Source organism: Nipponia nippon, unplaced genomic scaffold (assembly GCF_047370975.1).
Source record: "Nipponia nippon isolate SJK-2023a ecotype South Korea unplaced genomic scaffold, ASM4737097v1 scaffold_5, whole genome shotgun sequence".
In the NCBI taxonomy this organism is placed as follows: Eukaryota; Metazoa; Chordata; class Aves; order Pelecaniformes; family Threskiornithidae; genus Nipponia; species Nipponia nippon.
In genome coordinates, this window is record NW_028262369.1 from 100955992 (window position 1) to 100975983 (window position 19992).

At 36.0% G+C, this 19992-nt stretch overlaps 1 protein-coding gene across 12 annotated transcripts in view; it reads right to left on the bottom strand.

The window, feature by feature from the left end:
• Positions 1-19992, bottom strand: part of BAZ2B (bromodomain adjacent to zinc finger domain 2B) — a 164984-nt gene that overhangs the window by 63329 nt on the left and 81663 nt on the right. For all 12 annotated transcript variants that reach the window (XR_015698909.1, XM_087732680.1, XM_087732679.1 and 9 more), the window contains 3 exons: positions 16932-17087; positions 6235-6396; positions 4446-4639 (listed from right to left, as the gene is read on the bottom strand). Coding sequence is in view for 11 of the 12 variants with exons in the window: in XM_087732676.1 (XP_087588802.1) it covers positions 4446-4639; positions 6235-6396; positions 16932-17087 (512 nt within the window). In the remaining variant the exon portion in view is untranslated. Of the gene's footprint in view, positions 1-4445; positions 4640-6234; positions 6397-16931; positions 17088-19992 lie in introns of those variants that run through there.

The following is a 19992-nucleotide window of genomic DNA, read 5'->3' on the forward strand; positions in this document are numbered from 1 at the left end:
CTCAAGTGAGAAAAGGAACAGCTAATTTTGACATAAAATTTAGTATAACTTATAAGCAATCAAATGCTTCAAAACAAATCAGGCACTTCGCTACACTGTGAAACACAACTGCTTCCCAGGGAGTTTTTACTTCGTAAACAAACAGAATCGCTTTTGACAGCGATAAAACCAATACAAAGAAGTTGGATTAGTAGGATTCCAAAGAAGGGATGGCAAATTAGTAGCTTAGAAAAATGTAATGATAGGGAAAATTTAAACTCATGCATTTAGTGGATATAAAAGAATTACTCTTGATGGAGAAGTTTCTATCAAATCCAGCATAAAAGGTAAAGCAGCTGAGGGAAGGGGCGGGGCGGGGGGGCAGTAAACTGCATCGAGAAGAAATAATTCAGACTAAATCAAATAAAGTAAGCCAGAAGGAGAAAAAGATAACTGTAAAGAAAAATATCTCTGCAATGACATTTAGAACAACAAAAAATACATGAAAGAAATTCTAAAAGCTTGCTGACACAAAAGAAAATAGTCAAGAGACGGAAAAGTACAGACCAAAAAGTAAGCACTGTTTTACTTCATTTGAAATATACTAGAAAGAAAAAGAAGAGAGCATTAGAATTCTGAAGACACATGTAAGACCAGATATTTATAGAATATCAAAAAATATATTGTTTAGAAAAAGATAATAAAAGACTCTTCAAGAAATACACTCAATAAAAACCTATTATTAAGTTATATTAAAAGGCAAATTTCACTTTGACTAGTTCCTCTATTTGCAACAATATAGTCACAAAAGTTGAAGCAAGAGTGGGTTCAATTAAACTAAATTTCATATTTCATTTTGGTTCACTGCCTTTAGCAAATCTGCTGGATGGTTACGCTAACTGAAAATGTCTATTGTTCAGAAAGCAATAGGTAGACTGAATACGACTACCAAGAAAAGTAGCCCAACCTTAATGACCCAATGGGACAGTCCCATAAAAAGCTGACTAAAGTGATAGTTTAAAAATATTTTAGTCATGATTTCAAAGTACTGAAGCTTATAAAGGAGATAGAACATGGTAATTCTCAAGAAGAGCTATTAAAGGTACAGGATGTGACTACAGTTAAAAACCCAGCATCCTGATACTAATTCTGGAATCCAGGTAAGTAAAAGCCCCCCAGCACAAGATCGTGGACTGGATTCCTATCTCACCAGCTGCCCACAATGGTAGGGGACTTTCTCTAAGCCAAATGAGACTCAAGTTCACCAGTTATGCCTTCTTTCCCTGGAGACTGTTGCTTTACCAACGTAAAAATCCTGCCGAGCTTCCTCATCCCCGAAATTCGCTAATGGGATCAATAGAGGGGCAGTCAGTTTTAGAGTTGTGAGGCTGAAGCAGCACATTCAGATGAATGATTATTTATAAAGTGTATCTGCTTATTCAGTTTCATCTTGGCCACAAACAGGGCAGGCTTAAAAGACGACAATTAAAGCATGCTAAAGTTATCAACAGGGTGACCAACACAGCAAAGTAAAAAGGTAACGCAGTTACCAAATTTTTGTATGTAAGAAGTAATGGATAGTATATCAGATCATCACAACGATACCTATCTTCAACACATTGTTATGCTCAACAGACATAACATGATACGCCACAAACATACAGTGATGAGTGAGGATGTGGCACACTTTTAAACTCATGTTTTGGACAGATTCCGGTTTATCATTGTCTGATATGCATAGCCCTCTGAATGATCAAATACACACCCTAGACAAAAGGAACTGGATGAGAAGTTCTAATAACTACAGCTTTGAAGATCAGATGCTTCTATCAACTCAGAAGTTGTTCTTCACACACTAAAGGCAAAAAAAAAAATTATATAACACAAGTTACTATCAGAATGCACTTTAGGATTCTCTAAGATGGTAGGAGACAGAACTAGAATTCAACCAGGAAGAAAACATTGCACAAAAAGTAACTGTAAGAACAGCTTGGTACCAGCTTTGCCTTTTTTTTTTTTAAATATTTTAAATACCAACCTCAAAAGAAAATTACAACTAAGGATATGAGTGAAGAAATCAGCAGATGAATACTAAAAAAAAAATAAAACCCTAAAGAAAGGAACATTTAGAGAAGTATAACTAAAATGCTTTAAAATAAACTGTGCTCTTTAGAAGGAGAGGCAAGTGTTGTTACACTCTGAAATCTAAAAACATAACATCACTTGTACAAACATCTGCCTATTGCTCCCTACTTATTCCTCTGCCTTCAGTTCCAGTTGTGGCTTCGTTCTAACATACTGAAATATTGATTTTTTATTTTTTTTTTTTTTTTTAAATCAAATCTCTTGATCTTCTCCTCATGTTGGAGTTCTCATTTAGAGTATTCTCTATGTTTTGATTGGAAAGCTTGTTCAAATTGTTACATTGACAAATACCAATTACCTCAAAAGTTTCGGAAGAAAACAAGTTAAGAATAAAGGATTAGAGGAACATCTAGAATGTCGGCATATCGAGTAAGACCAGAAAAAACAAACTCCACTTCCATATTAGAAAAATTACTACAAAAACGTAGGAAGCAAAACTGTTGACAACCTGACATTTACCTGCATTAGACAGACGATTTAAATGTTAAGATACAAAACTGAACAAATTTAAGATAGGAGGTACACTAATCGATTGAGTACATTGTTTTACAGCAACTCAGTATTTAGCAAAGCGAAACCCAAGTTTGAAATTGGTACCCACATCAAAAGAAAAAAATAATAATAATAAAAAAAAAAAAATCTATCAAGGATACAGAATTTATACTTAAAGACAAATGGTAATATGAAGGAGAAGATAACAATGCTGACAAACATCCTGACTGAAATTTGAAAAAAAGGCAAAAAGGGGTGAGATTTTCAGTGATACTCATATTAACAAGTACCTAGCTTAACCAGCTCAGTTTTCTGAATAAGGCAACGAGCCAAAAAGTGAACAGAAAAGAGTCTGTTCATTTACTTATGATATAAACTTTTGGGAAGGTATTTGCAGATAGTAAAAGATAGTAATTTACTTGGTATTCTGCATAACTGCAGTAATAGTCAGAAATGCAGAGACGTTATCTGGAAAAAGATTTACTTCTGCACTATAGAAACAAAGCTTACGTTTTGCACATAGATATCCAGGATAAAAGCAGAATTTTAGAAAGGAAAGAGCCATTTCTAGTATTTAAGCCTGAAAAAAGTCAAAGGTTTCCCAAATACCTGTAACTACCTTAATACCTGCAAAAGCTGTTCATCGTTGAACACATGAAGAATGTTTTATGGGACAATGTTCTTTAATATGTTAGTAATTTTCCTATTGTCAATATAATAAACACCGTATTACTACACAAATATAATTAGCCATTTTAGTGCTAACAGCTATTTTTTACGCAGATACATGCAAACACCAACTGTCCTTTGAAAATGCCAACCTCTCACCTAAGAACACTCAGATTTGGGAGCTGAATGTAATGCAATAACAGAAAGAGAAAGAAAGCAACAGGCCTAATTCACTCACAAAACAAAAATACGAAAAAATATCAAGAAATAAAAGTATTTTAGCCTAGATGGCTGCCCGTAGGGAACGACTCCCTTAGCTTCTGTTCTGACAGTAATCCATTTCCCAGTACGGCATTTCATGTGTTTTGACTAAGTAGTTTTGATTCCAAGAGCAGCAAAGTTCTGAAGGAGTGCTTGGGTCAGTATATAAGGAGGTTTACTAACACACTGAGACTACTCATACCTTTCATGTTAGACGGCTGTCTAAGTTTTTTCCTGAATCACAGCCATTAATAATACTTCCTTCTTCTGATAAATAGGAAATTACTCCCAGAAAAGCAATTTTCATTTAACACTTAAAAATTTCATTTTCCTTCTGATTTTTTTTATATTTTAAGTTACAAAAAACATAATTAAATAAACAGATATAATTTATAATAGGCTGTGATTTATAACTATAATACAAATATTTATACTCTAAGATAATAATATCAAATATTGGTGTTAAAAATAATATATTTTTATAATTATATAAATTAAATAAAAATATGTTATCTCATACAGCTAGTGGCATACTAGCTATCTCATACTAGTGGCATTAGTGCTAATGGTAGCTTTTGCTTCATAAACATATCAAAACCCAAACAAATTTAAAAACAAAAATGAAACAAAACAACAAAAAACCCCAACCAACCAAACACAAAAACCCCCAACACACACACACACACACACACAAAAAAAAAAACAAACCACCACACAAAAACAAACCCACAACACAGAGACAAGGGTACTGATCTTGCTCTAATAAATAATAAGAAGAAAAACCCAAAACATTTTGCACTGGGAGAGAACACTTAAAAATGCTGCTGTGTGCACAATCAGAGCACTTACCATGTCAATTTTTTGTCTGAATCTTAAGGAGTTTTTTTCTGTATATTTACCTTATCTTTGATTTTGTCAGCTCTGGTTTCCAAAAGCTGAATTTTGCTTTGCTCCTGGCTGAATTTGCGGCCTCCTGCTCCTGAGGTTATAGCTTTCACTTGTCCTGCAGACGTTGCAATGCTAGTGGATAGTACAGATGTGCTGATACCAGATACTGCAGTGGTACTGTTCCCATTCAGTGATCCATTTATACCTTAAGATGACAGATTTATGAAGTGATACTTAAAAAAAAATTTGAAGCAGCAGATACTTACTTTGAGATATTCCAGTCACACTAACCTAGCTTCCATAAACACGTAACAAGATACTAGACTGCTCACAGGTTACTCCTAACATATACTAAAAACTTGCCATCCAAGAGTCTTTCTGATTTGCACATGGAGTTATTTTAATTAAAACATGCAGAGCACCCATGATTTAAAGGACAAACACACATTTAACGCTGTACGGAGAGGGGGGAAATTAAAAAAAAAAAAAAAAAAAGGAAAAAAATCTGAAATGGTCCATTTTTAAGCTCAAACTATCCTTGAGTTTAGTCAGGGGCAGAAAAATAAGATTTTGAAGAAAGACGACACAAAAATATACATTCCAGTAAATATCTCACAGAATAATTTGTTTACAATTTTGAAGTATCAATCAGCTCCAAAGAAAACCATGTGAAGCCCAAAATATTTTGAGTTTTGCAATGTGTAAAACCGGGGGGGGGGGGAAGTTGTGGGAATGCTACTTGAAATAACATCCTCATTCAAGCTTGTTTACTTATCTGTCAAGAAGACTTTTGTTTTCTAAGAAAATACCCCTAACCACACAAACTTGCTACTCTGCAATACCAGGGCTACTATCAGATTGATTCTGAAACACACATCAGGTCCTAAAACCTACCAAAATTATTTAAAAAAAACCCTTTGTTTGTAGATCATAGAATCACGGAACAGAATATCCCAAGTTGGAAGGGATCCACAAGGATCATCAAGTCCAACTCCTGACTCCACACACAACAACTTAAAAGTTAAACCATAGATCCAAGAGCATCATCCAAATGCTTCTTGAACACAGACAGGCTTGGGGCCATGACCACTTCCCTGGAGAGCTTGCTCACCCTCTCGGTGAACAACATTTTCCTAATATCCAATGTGAACTCCACCTGATGCAGCTTTAAGCCATCTCCTCGCATCCTGTCACCGGACGCCAGAGAGAAGAGACAGCACCCCGCTCGCCCCGGGGAAGCCACAGACAGCAATGAGGTCACCCCTCAGCCTCCTCTCCTCTAAGCTGAACAAACCTAGTATCAAACATCAAACAAACTCATCTTACGTCTTCAAAAGGCATGCAATACCACTACATAAAATACTGGTTTGAAATGCAGGAAAATGTTCTAATGTCATTGGGTTATTTTCAATGAGATCCTGTAGCCACGACCAGCCCTCCCTCCATGCCCCCCCAACAAATGACTGCCTGACGCCTGCTTCTTACATGCAGAGGAACAGTATTCACTACAGAAGTACAAAGCCTCCTAAATCAAAGCACACTCTTTAAAAGAAAACTTCTCCCTACAACTCAGTTCCAAACAAACTATCTAAGGAAAAAGAGGGGGAAAAAATATAAGCAGAAAGAGTATTTCATTATTGAAAGCCCATACTTGTACGTCTCATGCTTAGCTAATAGAACCAATTTTTACAGAACTGTTTAGGAATGGGAAGAACAATGAGAGGTAAAGCTCAAATTCTACATCTTTCTGCATGTGCAGATGTTCAATAAGATTATCGCCTTTACAACTTCAGCCATTACCTTTCTCTGTACTGCTCCGACTATTTTTTCCCGTAGCTCTTGAGTGGAATGAAGTAGAATCATGATTCTGTGACGGAGGTGCAAACAGCGGTGGAATTCCCAAGAGCGGTGGGAAAAAAGCTGCGCTGGGACGAGAGTGTGTGTCCGCTGTTCGCCACCATTCTGCACCGCAAAGGAAATAAAAGCAAACTTCAGTTGTTCTAGTAATATATTTAAATATTTCTGTAAGCATGTTGCTGTGCATACCCTAGAGCAGATTTACTAAATCTGGGAGTAAGAAGAAAACGTAACATTTAGGAACATCTTAAATGACATGAATTTCCTGCAGCAATTCTGGTCTTAAGTCATTAAAGCCATTCTGGTAAAGATTTCAATGCAGTTTTATTTAAACGCATTCTGAAAATAAATACTTAATAGAAAGCTATGTGACAGTGATCACCCCAAAATGAAACTGCTAGTCTTATAAACAGGATCAATATTCACAGGTCACGCTGGAAGAATCATTATTACCTCAGCAGTCTTCCCACAGCAGAACACTGAAACAGCACAACAGCTTTAAGTCACCTCTGCAATCTCAGCCTTGGAACACTCCAAGGCCTCCACCACAAAAACATATCTGAAGCAGTTCCCCATGAAATGACCTATTTAACACAGGAATCTCTAGCTACTCTATAGTAACTCTATACCCACTCTAAGAAGTTTCTACCCTGGAATTTGACACTGGATCGGACAAAAGTAGCCTTTTTTTTTCCTGTAACATCCGTACTAAAATGGCCGTTTCACAATGAGAAGCAGAGCTACTCTGTGCTGCTTGTTACATACATTCAAGTGGTTGAGCAAGGAATAAAGAGTTCTTATTTTAAAAACAATCTAATACTCTTTTTGGTTTTGTTGCCATTTTAAACGTTCATCTTAAATGGTTATTGATTTTTGTATTCCAGGAAAATGAACTTCAAATGAGTTGATACGGTCCCTACAACTTTCAATTTTTAAAGTTCTTTACTATAGCAGCAACGATTTAGAATATTTATGCAACCCTTATGTAAGCCTTTTCTGCAGATTCTTGAAACTCTGCGAGACAAAAGTGATTTTTTTTTTTTTTTTTAAATAAGGCACTGCTAAGCCTAAACAGCCACATAAGAGGCAAATACCCAGTGCACTGCTCTTGTCATAGGTTTCTGTGCTTAAACAGGAGCCCAGAAACAATGTGCAGATTTGCATAGGGGAATTCCTTAAAAGTATCAAGGTCTTCTTTTATAATAGCTGTTGCAGTAGCTACAGCATTTTGTAACACATTTATTAGTCAGCAACTGGAAAAAAACCACAAAGCATAATTAAAGCAGAACCTTTCAAACCCCTCCAAAGGGAAAGAAACTTTTGAAAGAAGATTTTACGTTAAAAATTATATATGTGAGAGAGAAAATGTGTGTGTGGAAAAAAAAAAATGCAGTAATATTTTGCCAGGAAAGAAAAATATCTTCCAAACTTCTGTTAAAACTAACTTGCCCCACCCACCACCAATCAAAACAGAAACGATATCACATTACACGAAGCAGAAGAATCAGAAACATGACACATAAATGCCATTGTGACAAGGGCTAGAAACAGAGGTTTGGTCTACAGAAACCCTAAATCTAACAAGCAAGTGCACATAAAATAATTCAAGTCCTGGAAGAGACGGTTATCTCTTGGCCAGGTCCTAGAGTGGCCATAAGACTCTGCGAAGGCGTTTACAGGGCAGCAATGGTAAATGTTTTGGTACAGTTGACTCACACAAAAAAGCTGTTAAAACACACTGCTTTTTAAAATTTTTTTTAAACTTAAATATCAGATTTGTGAGTACCCTTTCCAGTCTTATAGTGAAAACTTTATTATGTAACACTAAACACTAGAAACACACTGGAAGGCACAATCTGCGCAAGGAGCAGCATGGACTACTAGGTGGCGAGCACGTCTCTTCCGACTTCTGTGATTGACTGATTTTCCTCTTCTTGAAAATTATTTCTTTACGGCTTAAGTGCAATTATGATTTCTTTTTTGAACCTTGAAACATAGATTAAGTTGTGGCATACATTCAGGATAGAAAGAGGTTTGCATAATATCCTTGTGAAGAGCTGAGAAAGAGCAAAATCTGTGGTTTGGCCCACTGGTATGCTTCATTTCTTCAAATAAAGATACCAAGTTTTGTACACTACGAGGACGAAAACTGAGCCTAAGTATAGAACATCTGCTATTTTACACACATACATTACCAGTGTGATTAAAAGAATTAAACCATGTAGTAGAGCAAGATTTAGTCTAATGCATTTTAAGACCGTTATTTCATATTGCTATACAACACATTAAGAAGGTAAAGAAAGTAAGAAATAGCTACATAAGTATATGGAAGTTACATACAGTAATTAAGACTCTTAATGAATACATAAATGAAGTTTCAACAATGCTAATAACAGATTTTAACCTGTCAGTGTCAACAGACACTGAAATTGTACGAACATACATCACAGTGAGTTTAAAACATTATAAATGAAAGATTCTAATTGCTAAAAAGACACAAAATATGGCTAGAACACCAGTGATGAAAACAGAAGACCGGACACTCTAAAGCAACAATTCCGACATTTTCATCATGGTATGATAAGCAGGCTGTAATTGATCTGCAAAAACTTCACATTATTCTATTAACTTAATTCTGGAATTTGAGCGTAGTGATACATAGTAGTTTTGTATGCATTCTGAGTGGTCCCACAAAGTTACTGATTCATTGCCTTGCTATGTACTAACCAAGAAATGTAAAAACAATCATCACTGGACTATATATATATAAAATAGTACACATGCAGACAAATTGCTACCAAATTAAGGACAAAGGTGCCATTCAAAGGCTTAAGCAAGATTCTAACAACTACATAAAGCTGGACTGCCTAAGATGATAATATAATAAATAGCTTGGAAGTTAAGATCTATGGAAAATACTGCCCTTCAATGAGACAGCAAAACCAGAATTATTAATTTTTTCCCCCTACACTTATTTACCCAGATACATAAATGTAAAAACCCCATCTTTACAGACACGAGTGTCTCAATTTTTAGTTAAAACTTTTAAGAACACCACAGAAGGTCAGAAAATTGTTTAAGGTCAGATGCAGAGTTCTTTCATTCCTACTTCAGCAAAAATAAAATCTTCTCAATGAAGAAAGTTTCTCTTGCAAAATGGAACAAAGTCAGTGGAAGCTATGAACAAATACTATCCCTTATAGCAAAGCTTGAAACGAGTACTCGTTAACTCTGCTGCACTAACACACGTTAGATGGCTGTGACAACTGAATGAATCTTTTCATACAATAAAAATAAAATCCACTGAATGAGAACATTACCAAAGAATCAGTATTCACTGCTTTTTGAAGTATTTTACCCCTCCTTACTTCACATCTACATGCATTTCTTTTGGATGCTTTTGCTTTGTGTAAGTATGTCTATAGTACCTCATTATCCTCCCAGTAACAGAAGTTTTGCTTTTACTCCTCTGGCATTAATAACTAAAACAAAATTCTGTCATTTATATCGAAGCAAAATTTTAAAAATACTAAAAGATCTCTTTGCAATATTTGCTGTAGGTTTTTGCCGGTACCTAATCCTACACTCCTAAAGCTCTACTGGTGGTCGAATCCCACAATCCTAAATTCTGCTGGGGATGGGGGGGATGGGATATGGGGATGGACACACAGGGCCTGGCCAGCCAAGAAAAGGGAAGGCCTCTTCAAGAGACTCACTTCCTGGCAGGAATATCGTTTCTTCAAACTACAGAAGTGAATTAAGAAGCATCTTGACTTACTGCGGGCTTTGGAGAATATATTACAGTATTTCATAGAATCATGGAATCGTTAAGGTTGGAAAAGACCCTTAAGATCAGTCCAACCGTTAACCTATCACTGCCAAGTCCATCACTATGCCATGTCCTCGAGCACCGTATCTATTCATTCTTTAAATACCTCCAGGGATGGAGACTCAACCACTTGCCCGGGCAGCCTGTTCCAATGCTTGACCACCCTTTCAGTGAAGAAGTTTTTCCCAATATCCAACCTAAACCTCCCGTGGCACAGCCTGAGGCCGTTTCCTCTCGTCCTAAAGTTAATTTACTTTAGAAAGCTTTGGTCTCAGATATAAGATTTACAGAGTATGCAAGACTGGAAAACACTAGCTGAGTAACTGACATCTTACAGTGGAAGTCAAATGCAGCCGTTTGTGTTCATCTCTCTTGTGTGGTACGTTGATAGTTTAAAGGATGGGAGACTACTGACTTTTACAAGATGCCGCCAAAATTTACAAATAAAATCAAGGAAGAAACAAGATCATGCTGGCCAATCCTATTACAGACAAATGATATGTCTGTAATAGCACTTTCAAGAATTGTGGTTATGCAATCAACACACCCACGTAATGAAGAAGGATTTGCCTCGTGATGGAAAGAATAAAAAAGATCAAGCACTGCTTTACAAAGTCGGCCTAGGGGATGAGGACAGTTAACTCTCTTCAGTTTAATATTCCTTGCAACAATGTTTACATGGAAAAAGTGCTAGCTGGGGATGTGCCGGTAAGGCTGCGGGTATACCTAAGCCACCAAACTCTGAACACCCTGGACTGGCTGCATGCAGCCCGAAGACTGGGTGGCTGACCACTGGGAAGGCACTCGATACACGGGATAGGTTACACGGCTGATCCCCAGCTGTTCCGAATGTATGTCCTGAGGGGAAAAAACAACACTTGAAATTGCACTATCCAAACAGATGCTGTGATGGCTTAAAAAAATTTTACTAAAAAGTTTTTGTATTTTAGAAGCTATTGTTAAGTTCTTCTTCTAGTATTGGCATCCTACTTCCACAGCACAGAAAATATCTGAAAACATGAGCAATTCTAACAAAAGGTTTGTAAGGAAAAATAAAAAAAGGTATTATAATTGCCATGGCAATTTCTGATAGCAGAGGAAGAGTGCATCCCTTTAACATACTGGGATCACAAACAGAGGAATATCCTTTTATAAGCAGAACTGTTTGATGGATCTATCCCTTAATACACATGAAATAACACATTTCAGAGATCAACAGGGGCCTACAAAACACACAATGCACAAACTAATAATGAAATACACAAAATAATGAAGACGTCTTGCACATATTTTGTCAATTTTAAAACAGAACTCAAAACCCCAATAACTTCAGTCATTTTTGAGAGCTAAAATGAAATGTATGTAAGCTAGTTTTAGAAAACAATTTGAAGAAAATTCTACTGATCATGATCAAATTATCCGTTTGTAGGCACTTCTACATTCAGTCCTTAATGGTATCAAAGGTACAAAATAGAATTTCTAGGGAAGCCATTAGCTTTTCCTTTAGAGGTTGTGAAACTGCTATTATATTGCTTAAACATTGTATTTCATCTTTTTAGCTATGGTCCTAGATGAACTACATTGAATGAAACATGGCCCAATTTCTGAAGATGATCCCAAAAACAAAAAAAAATCTGTTCTAAATGGCAGATATACATTACTCCTAAATCTTTTTTCACCTCAGTTAGTTCTAATCTTAAACTATTTATATTTTCAAAGCTCACAACTTCATTTAAAACTCCTAGAATACTAATTTCCAATCAAACTAATTTTCCGATCAAACAAGAGGAAGGGTTACAATGCTTTGTCTGACTTCTGTCAACAGTCATGTCAAGTGACTTCACCAAGTCAAGCTTGGATATGTTACAGCTGTTTACATCCTCCATTTTGGTGAGACTCTTCTCCTTTTCTTGACTGCTGTAAAGCTTTGACTTAAAGCCATATACTTTATTTTCAAAAACCTGCTTTACAATAGGCTATCTTTCGTATAGCTGGACTTCAACAATAGCATCCAGAAAGTAAAGGCACTATTAAGACAGACGTTTTTTTAAACAACTCTCATCATTCTTTTTTTTTTTTCTCCTTTTTTTCTTTTTAAATTAACAGGGTTACCTAATCCAAAAAACAAGTCTACAGAAAAGGTCTTCAATCTCTGGCTTTAACAAAGAGAAGAAAGAAAAATAAGTCTGGTGTCTACAAACTTAGCAGTCTGTGGTATGCATTTCCCTTAGAAAAGATTATGGCCATTTAAAAAAATACATTGTGTGCTACCTAGGCCATTGTGTCCAGAAAAGAGAAGCCATCAATTTTTAAATATGCATTTAGAAACATGGAAGAAATAAAACATAAAGGAAAAATGGAAGCAAAGTCTTGTAACAATAAACTGAACTGTAGTAACATTTTTCCTCTTTCTTACTTGATGAAAACATCAACAGTCTGCCTGGCAATTAATTCTACTATTTCCTTAATTTTCCTATATTAGTGTTTGCTCTTCAAGTTACTAACTTACTGCAGACACACTCTGCATAGCAAAATTTCATATTAAACTGCACTCCTTCACATTCTTGACTTACTTCAAATAGGTTAAATATTTTTGAGCACAGCTTTCGAAATTCTACCAACCACTCCACAGATAAATTATTGAGAGCATTACTCCAAAGGGCAACACGCATTTCAACAATGCTGGTCTCTTAGTAACAAGAAATGATAACTGTGAATGCCTTTGTTAATATTAATGAACTTCACGGTGCAATATAAGGTTTTCAAAAGAGCTAAAAAGGAACAAATACTTAAATAATGCCTTAAAATACAAAGCATCAATGCACCAACCAGCACAAACACAAAAATAACGTGGTATTTCTAACAATGCTAAGGGCATTCCAACATACACAGCAAATCTAGAGAACTGCTTAGGGTGACAGAAATTACTGTGTATTTTCCTCCTTGCTGTGTTGTTCTTTAATCATTACAGGGCTAGCAAAGTTTGCCGTCTACATGCCTCCCACTACCATTAAGTCTTCCAAACTCCTTGTATGCATGATTCCAAACTACTTGTATGCTCGATTTCATAGTACTGGTGAACGTCCCTCAGTGAAAAAGCTGGAAAGCATGGAAAAGGCTGGAAATGGTTTATATACACATAAGTAACAATCATCCACTCTATTTGTTGGTTTAAAAAAACAAAAACCCTCATCTGAATAGAGAAACATCAAAAATATCTGTTAATTTAAATGAAGAGCAAAGCACTGGCTACCTCATTAAAGCACTTCAAAAAACAAAAAAATTAGCATTTTAATAAAAACTCTCACAGAAGCAAGTACACAGGTAACAAACACGAATGCAATTCCAAGGACTCCCATCTTTAACTTTCCTTCATAAATCACAGGTTAAAAGAAGCTAGTCTTGGACTAATTTTCTAAAAAAAAGGAAATTTTCAAAAGAGGTTGACAAAACTGCACTCTACTGAGAAAATTAATACATAATTTAGGCACAAACACTGCAGATTATTAACTCTGAGGAGTAAGAATACAAGGAACATACACAGAGCACTGACCTATTAAACCATATTTTTATAAGTATCAATCACATGGTAGCTCTCAATATAAGAACTACTAGGTGCTTGATGTGGTTTTAAACGAAATTATTTAGGTGCTCAAATACAATGGTTTCCTTTAATCTCTAACATTCAAAAAGCAATGCATTGAAATTGTTTTTCTTTCAATGTTGTTTCCACCAAGTCCTTTCCTTACAAATCAAGGTAAAATTCTATGTCCAAACAATACTCAAAATCATTCACTCATCTATGTAGTCCTTATAGCAAACATTAGATGAGACAGAATTTTAAAACGTGGAAGTACCTGAGTTATGCCTATCAAAGTACTTTCTCCCATGCCCTCCTTTTTTCCTCCGTATTTTTGCTTTTATGTTCTTTAATAACATTGAAAAATAGATCTATTTTTTACATCTCGCATATTATTCTCATCGTATTGTCCCTAAAAAACAGAGTTTAGCCAGTGCCTGGACCCCACTGCACTGTGCAATCTGAACACTGACAAAGAAATCAGCTTCTGGCCTATAAAGGTAATACTATGAAACGGGAAGTCTAAACGAGGCTGATGATTAAAGAATTAAAGAATTATTGATAATAATGAAATCGGAGACTGCTTCTTAACGATACATATGTAAGACACTAAAATTAAGAGGGAGTCCAGTTTCGATGTCATTCTCTCTGGCGTGGTACCAGGCAGTACAGCGCAGCACAGTGCGGAGGTACTGGCAGAAATAGCTCAGATACTTAAGCTGGGGGGCCGTGTCCTCCTGAAAGAACTGGTGGTTACAGAATCAGGAAACAACCTTAACAATTGATTTCCAAAAACTGAGAACTTGTGATGTGGATTGTGTAACACTATGCATACTCTGTTAGTATCAGAACTGGCAATTGTACTCTACTATTGTTCACATCCTTGTACTTAATCTAAGGATCTGCATTACTTCAACTATTATCACCACATTCTCCCTCAACATTTGAAATTGTTATACATTCCACAAACTGTAAATAACCACTTTGTTTTTACATATCCATTTCAATGTTGCTATTGTCACTTAGCATTCAGAATCCTTAAAACCTCCAGAAGTCAATAAATACCTACAAGCCTCAGATGAAAACTGTGACAAAACCAAGGACTATGAAAAACACTTTCCACAAAAGCAATTTGTGTATACAGTGTTACATTTTAGGCAATAAGTATGATCTTTCTCAACATTTATTTCAGCAGCCACAATGTCATTTTTACATAAAGACTGAGACACAAAAAAATGTAGCTGGTGTTAAAAAAAAAAAAAAAAAACAAACAACTTTGTTACTGTAAATTGGAAAAATCAAGTGGAAAAATACAGACTTTTCCAATTAAAACTATCCTGTGACTTTGTGCATTTATGTCCACAATTTTAAAATTCTTCTGGGTCTCATTTAAGGAGAAATAGTAGACTCCAAAAAGACTGAAGATTTTTGCTTTGATAGAAGCAGCTTCTGGTTTGGAAAAAACTTTTTTTTTTTTTCTTTTCAATTTTTCCTTTTATAAAAAGTTAATAAAACTTCCTTTTTCTTAAAAAGTGAAAATAAAGAACCCTTCAGGTCTGATAATGTCAAAACAGTAAGACTTGATTGTTCAGCTTTGAACAGTTTCACATGCTGGTATTATTGCCCCTCCTAAAGACAGAACACTGAACTATGATATCATTTACTCATGTGAGAAAAGACTGTTGATTTATATTTTTCCAAAGTTGCTAACATTCTCATGAGGATGAATTTAAACCTCTTTCCAGAGTCAATTCTCTTTTCCAATTCGCCTTCTTATTTTCAGCAATGGGTGAATAAGAAGAAAGCAAGTGAAGTATCTGTTTACTTGATTGGAAAGCTTCAATTATTCAGGAACTAGTGCTGTATTAACCAATTAAACTAACAGTATGTGATATATTCCATAATGGTTTCACACAGGTGCTTTGTCTATTTGACCTGGGAATATGCCAGAATAATTTATTTGTAGTGTAATCTCGCTGGCAAAGCATAAAGACTCTCAGTCCTAACTCACCATGCATCGTGGGGACCTGACAGGGTATGCAATCAAGTTTATTGCGGAGACTACTTAATAGACTATTGATTGCTGCAAAGAAAATAAATAGATGAATTGGAATAAAAAGAACCTCTCTAATCTAATGCATAGATTAAGATGCCTTTACCTTCTCTTAGCAAGAATAATTGTTCATTCTAAAACAATTATTTTATTAGATGCTAGAGAAATGCATTTTTAAATGTGAAGATAATTTAATTATCAGATTGAGGTTGACAGACATTGTCATCTTTTTTTTTTCTTTTTTAAATATCACAGAAGTGAATAACATCTCAGTTTAGGAACAGGCTAGGATACTAGTCTATCTTGACTACAGAATATCTTGTAAAACAAGAAAGTTTTATAGTATCAAGGCAGAAGAGTTTTTCAGTTTGGAGAACACATGCTTGCTCACTCTACTGCAAGAACCAAGTTTGTTTGAAGGTAGTGGATTACCATGAATTTAAGCTGAAAAACTTCCTATTTACTGTATATCTTATAAGAATCAGTAGTACTCAGGCTAACAAAAAGAATGTATATAATCTGTTCTCCAAAGTGAAGAAAGAAACAGCAGGGAAGAGTTATTTACCATTTCTTGTTCTGTTGATAACATATTGAACATTCAGTTGAAATACGAGTTTCATTCACAAAAATGTGATTCTTGCATGGAGAAATCTTGCATATAAGTTTCTGATTCAAGCCAAGATGTTTCACTCTAGTCAAGACTATTTAAGACTATGACATTTTGAAATTCACCTTTTCAATCTCAAGTTCCATTAGAAGAAACTATTCCTCCAGATACAAAAATGCAGTAGGGGTTGGGCTTGAATGCTGAGAACATAATACATATTCAAGAAGTTGATTATTAGATCTGAATCTGAAAGCGGTACAGAGCTTGCTAGATCAATCAATCCTTAATTTGATCCTTGCTTCCAAGGCAGCTTTGCAAACTGAAATTTTCTTTCACTTTTGAAATAGGCAATTTATAATTGATTTCATTCCTTCAATAAACAAGTACTATGTAAAATGTATTCACATGATAGGAATGTCACTTAGGGGGAAAAAAAAAAAAACCAACAACAACAAAAACCATTTTTCTTAAATGCATCTGTGCAACCTTTTTATATTTGACCTGTAATAATTATTACAGGTGTTGACAAACACTAAAATCACATTGCAATATATAATTGAGTCAATTTTACCGCATGTGTTGATTGTGGAACTCAGTGACGCAGCTCCAGTGGAAAGGCCACCTTTCGATACTGCTGAAGCTACAGAGGGTGTAGAAGACACTGGAGTCGAAGCAGCTGCAGTAGAGGAGACTGACGATGACGTTAACCGCTCTCCAGACTCCATATCTGTAAGAGAGAAGATAAACGTTTTCTATGCCAGGAAATGAAACCATAAGGAGACTACAGGAGTGTCTGTGCTGACCATGTCTCAGGATCTGCACTCATTTCTTGAGTGGTTCCTACGAGACCTTCCCATGAGAGGTACATCACATGAACAGCACTCAGTCATCAGGGGAATCCAACACAACTGCAGCAGTAAGGGAATTAGGTAGTGCTGTTGAGAGCTACGTCGCATTTCAAATTCAATGCCAACAGCCTCACCTGGGACCACCGCCCACACCTTCTCATCCATTTCACCTCAGGCTGGCACCTCCAGCCCTTGTCTGAGTCAGGTCATAGCTCTGCAGCCTGGTCTGTGCCCACGCCTCCCGGCTAGATCCCACGTCTCCTGTCAGAGCTTCCCTCCAGGCCTGCATCAGCTCCTACCTTCTGCTACTCCTGACCAGACTACCCAGAGGAACCCTGGGCCTGACAGATTCCTTTATTTTGTCTGGACCCTGTGACCAGCACAGATCCTGTGGGACTGTGTCGGGGTCGGGAAAAGCGCTGCCTGCATCATCCTCAACTGCCAGCTTGTCCCTCCTTGCACAGCAGCCCTGCTCTTGCTGCTCCTGACAGACCCCAGCTTTAAAGAACCTGTAATGCAGGCCAAAAAGTCTGTATCTAGTCTCTTAATTTCGGGAAAGACTCAGCAATTATGGTGAGATAGTATAAATATAAGACCTCCTGTAAGTTGCTAGCTTTTTTTTTCCCTGGTGAGGTTTTCACATAAAATAAGGTATTTTCATTTGTGCCATGAATTGCCTAAATCAAAAGTTACCAGACTTATTTCGCTGAACAAGCATGTGCATTCTAAGAAACAGACACAGTAAAATTATTATTAAATTACTACTTGTTGAGAAGTAGTTTCTCAAATACTTCAAAATTTCAGCCAAGCAAATGATGTCTAAGCATAGCTGCAGCAGAGTCAGAAGACTATCTGACCCAATCTGCCAGAAGTGCAGTTGATGGTGAGTCAGGATCAGAGTATAAATAAGGTGGGGAAGAAATCTTGTCAGAGTCCCTTTATTACGAGGAAAGCAAGGAGACTAAGCACAGTTAACTCCTAATAGGGCAACGCCTGAGAAACCGGTTCCTGTCCTGGACTCTCCTTCCGCCTCTGCAGGCGACGCCCTTTCTCAGGCCCATGGCTGGAAACCTGCGGAAGCCAGGTACGCCAAACAAGTGCTCTAAAATCTCACTCCCAGCCTTGGTAAACCAGAATGCCAAGTACGCAAGAGACACACTTTTCCAAATTCTATTTCAATCAATTTGGAAAACTGATGTGTTAAACAGCACTTCTGATCCAAAGTTATGTTAAACAGTGACTTCCCAAATACTCATTTGGAAAGTCAGCATAACAGCTGTTATCTCCTTCTCCAGAAAGATGCGGTATCCTTGGTTCCTCTCAGTCAGTAAAAGTGAACCTTAAAAAGCCAAAGGAAATACAAGAGCAAAAGTCACGCAGAAACACACAAAATATCTGGAAGACACACTGTGCCCATTTTAACTACATCATTAATTCCTTATCGCAAATAATATTTATATGTGGTGATTTCTAGGTACTGGATGTAGTCTCTAGACTTTGCTAGCTAGCAGAACAAAAGATGCTACTTTCCCAAAGTGAAAAATCTGCTAACAAGGGAACTACAGTATATCATATAGAACTGCCTATCCTTTACACAAACTGCAAACAACCATTCTGCAGACAACAGCACTGAAAGACTTCATTGCTTTTGTTCTTTACAGCCCCATTTATCACACGTAATTTTCATGCACGCAGAAGAGAATTAATTTTTTTCTGCAAATACAGAAAAATCAACTACTTACACTGATATGGTACGGTATCTACTACTATACTGAATATGAGGGCTACGAACTTTTCCTTCATAACAATAGTAGAAATCACAAAAACTATTACCTTCAGAGAATTTATCAAGGCAAAAATACTATTAAACATTTTAAGTTTTTAATTCAGGACTCCTAAATACATACTTTTCTCCAATTAAACATTTTCTATCCACAGTTAAAGTATGCCTCGCTGATTTTTAGTAATCTGTGAATATAATTCAGCTAACCTGCTACTCAGTGGAAGCAGACCACTGAAAAATACTGTATATACCGTAGACTTTAACTGTTTTATTATGTCTATTAAATCTCATCATTATTCCTAAGCATAATAATAAATAGAAATCCCTTTCATAAGGGATCTGTATCTACAGCTTTAAGTCTGTAGCATTTGCAAACACATGCATTATTTCACGCTACAAAAAAATTACCATCTTTAGTATATATAGAGAGCTCAATATATGAATTCATTCATATAAATGAATATAACAAAGTACATTTTTAGACACTATGCATGATTGAACCTAGGTGAGGCCAACAGGCAGTCCTTGTACAAAGAACACTATGGTTTTGTTGTATTTTGGTATTCACTGTTGTAAGTATGGCCACAGTGAATTTACTGTATATACGGATGGCATAAGTGAAATTAGAAACACATCATAATGGTATTATTACAGTAATCACTTGTAAAAAAGGAAGGTATTTCTAAGCTTTAATGTACTGCATTCAAAACTCAGGATTGAAACTTTGTATTTTACTTATGTTTCCTGACAAAACCATCCAGAACTCTCCAATTTCTAAAAAAAATTGCTGTCATGTTGTATGTAATAACACAGCATTAAAAGAAGTCTTTACCATCTAATGTATTTTATAAATAAGCACAGTTAAGAACCACCTATAAGCAAGCCACATTTGTGTCATAAATGGGAAGATATCCTTGGTAAATCAATACTTTTTTTAATACAGAAATGTAAATTTAGCTATACTTGCAAGCTTTTAACCAACGTGAGCCATCTGTTTGAAC